Here is a 2,603-nt window from a genome sequence, read left to right as displayed (position 1 = left end):
GAGTAATGCAGTTTTGATACAAAATCCCCCAAAATCTACCCTTGTGACCTATCAGAATGTCTAGAAGTTGTTTGTTTTTTTTGAAGCTATACAATGAAGCATAGACATTCCCACGTTCCTTGATACATGCCCCTCCGCACCCACCGACCTCCCAGTGCTACATTCAATGAAACCACTTCTCTCTTCGCTGATCCCAGTGCTCGCACCTCTCCCAAAAACACGTTGCCTGGTTATTTCAGACACAAAGGGTTAAACTCCTCGTATACAGAAAACATTGGCTGGCAGCATCAACGTGGCGAGAAAGCGGCAGTCACATTTCCATGAACATTTCACGGTGCCTAGCGGATCTCAGATGGGAACAGATGACTTCCCTTCACCCTCCCCCCCCCTCAACATTTTTTTTTTCCATCCATTTCCCAAAATTAAAGTGTACAAATCATTTTTATGTAAGACGAAATGTGACCATTATGCAAAGATCCGACTAAAAGGGAAGAAGCGTTCCATTATGGAAACAAATTGACAGCTGCTCCGTGTTGTGCGCCTGGAGGCAAAATATAGTATAAGAAAAAAAAAAGCCAAAAAATAATCAAAATTTAAGGAAATACAAATATTTTTTTCCTGTGCTAATATTTTGGTTTTAGATGTGCGAATCGGATATTAGAAAAATCAAATATTCAGGTCATAAATAATATTAGTAACCCTTTTGTTACCAAACTCCCCCCAAAAAAACGTTGCCGGCTGAATGCATAGTGCTTCTGGGTGGAATCCACATGGCTCCAAATCTGTAACGACGGCGCCTCTGCAGTAAAACCCGGGGCCGCCGGTGAAGGGGTTAATGCCGAAGCAGAACTAATCAGCTTTCCTTTCACAAGCCATTTGAATAAAACTGCATTGAATCAGCCCAAAGGGGGCTTATAACATCTCAATTTCGCAGCCTTCAGCTTTAATCCATCAGTTGGCATCGTGATCGGTCCTGACCTCCTCGTCAGCGTGGAGGTGGTTGGAGAGTTCCTGGAGAACCGCCGTCTTCCCAATCTGATCGTTCCTCCTCCGTTCCATGATAAGATCCTCCAGGCTTTGGAATTCCAACGTGTGGCTTTTCTTTTCGGAGAGCTGGATCTTTAACCTGTAGGGTTGCTTGCCTATCCGGATCTCACCGCCTATCTTGAACTCTCTCTTTCCGTATCTGCACCAAGCTGCAAAGCACTCGGAGTTCCTCCAGCTCAGCTCTTGGTCCTTGGCCCCAACCTGCTCCATGGCGTTCTGGACCACCATCTCAGGGCTCAGAGGTTTATATTTATATTGGTCGTTGACGATCCTGCCCCTACGTCCTTGGCTGGCATCGGTCATAAAGCTGTTAGTGATCTCCAGTCTGTATAAATGCACCACCTGAAAGTCTCCCACATACACCACCCAGTGGGGATACTGGTTCTTGGCTACAAACTCCACCAGGTCTCCAGGCTTGCATTTATTCAATAGGTTCTCCGGGGAATAAGTGCTCATCTGGTCCCCGGCCCCGAATCCTTTTTCATAAATACATTCGTCCCTATAATAAACCGAGCACTCCACCTCGTTGCAGTGGTCGTACTGCAGATCCTCCTGGATGGATCCTTGCTTGTCGGGGTCATGCCCGGGCTCTTCCAAGTCGTCGTCATCTGCCGAGAAGATGTAGGAGACTCCGATTCTAGGTCCATCATCCTTATCCACACCTGTAGGATCGGCGGTTGGCACTTCTTTATAACTTAGATGAGTCAGTTTCTTCACCTGGTTGCCCATTTCACCTGGAAAAAAAAAAGAAGGAGAAGTAGCCGTAAGAGTTCACATTCCACCTGTTGGATGCCAGGCGACCGGTTATAGGTGCTTGTGAAACCTGAGCCGTGCAACGAAAGCAAACACCCCAAGGGAGAGGAAAGGGCGGCTTTAATTTTCAGCAAGTGCTTTTAACCACTTCTACACCAAGGCAAAAAAATAAGTCAACGAGTGATCCGTAGAAAGCGTAGATCCCAAAGCCAATTGTCTCCGAGCCTACGAAGGCGAAGAATGAAGAAGTTTAGAACTTACCAGGCAGCAATGCAAGGCACGACCTCCTCCGCCACCTCTGGGAGCCAAGGCGTCTGCAGATACTAGCTCAGTAGGCACCATGGATGGATCATGTTGTACGCCGTGCCCTGGTGTCTCTACAGTGGGCTGTGCCAGAGTGAAGCAGCCTCACCAAGGGCTGAGCCACCAGCTCCTGATCACAGAGCTCCAGATCCGGCTGAGCTCTGCAAGCGCACAGCCCTCAGCATTTAAAGCAGCAGTGCACCTTATTGTTTGCTTCCTGAACACAAGCACATACAGCTGCCCCCTCCCTCTGCTGCTCTGTGCATCTGAACGCTGATTAACTCTTTCCTTACTGCGTGACCTTTTTCATTCTAAATTTTTGCACTTTGAAATTTTTGCAATATTTGAGATTTTTCAAGCTAATAAATATTTAACCCCTTTCTGGCATTAAAAAAAAAAAGTCCAAAAATAAAGTCATGATTTTATTTTTATTTAAATTTTTATTTACTTTATTTTATTTGGAAAAACTTTACATTTGCATCTATGTGATTTTGGAAAAA

General features: G+C 45.7%; 1 protein-coding gene across 1 annotated transcript; it reads right to left on the bottom strand.

Moving 5' to 3' along the window:
* Positions 1-412: 412 nt before the first annotated feature.
* On the bottom strand, positions 413-2,183 carry LRATD2 (LRAT domain containing 2). Its single transcript, XM_075316193.1, has 2 exons — positions 2,062-2,183; positions 413-1,781 (listed from the first exon to the last, which is right to left on the bottom strand). Exon 2 carries the CDS (start codon positions 1,774-1,776, stop codon positions 952-954), a length of 825 nt encoding a protein of 274 aa, XP_075172308.1. The 5' UTR covers positions 1,777-1,781; positions 2,062-2,183; the 3' UTR covers positions 413-951.
* Positions 2,184-2,603: the final 420 nt, after the last annotated feature.

This window comes from Anomaloglossus baeobatrachus, chromosome 6 (assembly GCF_048569485.1).
Source record: "Anomaloglossus baeobatrachus isolate aAnoBae1 chromosome 6, aAnoBae1.hap1, whole genome shotgun sequence".
NCBI classification, from domain to species: domain Eukaryota; kingdom Metazoa; phylum Chordata; class Amphibia; order Anura; family Aromobatidae; genus Anomaloglossus; species Anomaloglossus baeobatrachus.
The sequence above is the reverse complement of the archived record's forward strand: the minus strand, read 5'-3'. Positions and strand labels throughout refer to the sequence as shown.

What these genes read in the sequence shown, in the direction of transcription:
- LRATD2 (XM_075316193.1), bottom strand. Translation starts at nt 1,776, where the DNA reads ATGGGCAACCAGGTGAAGAAACTGACTCATCTAAGTTATAAAGAAGTG.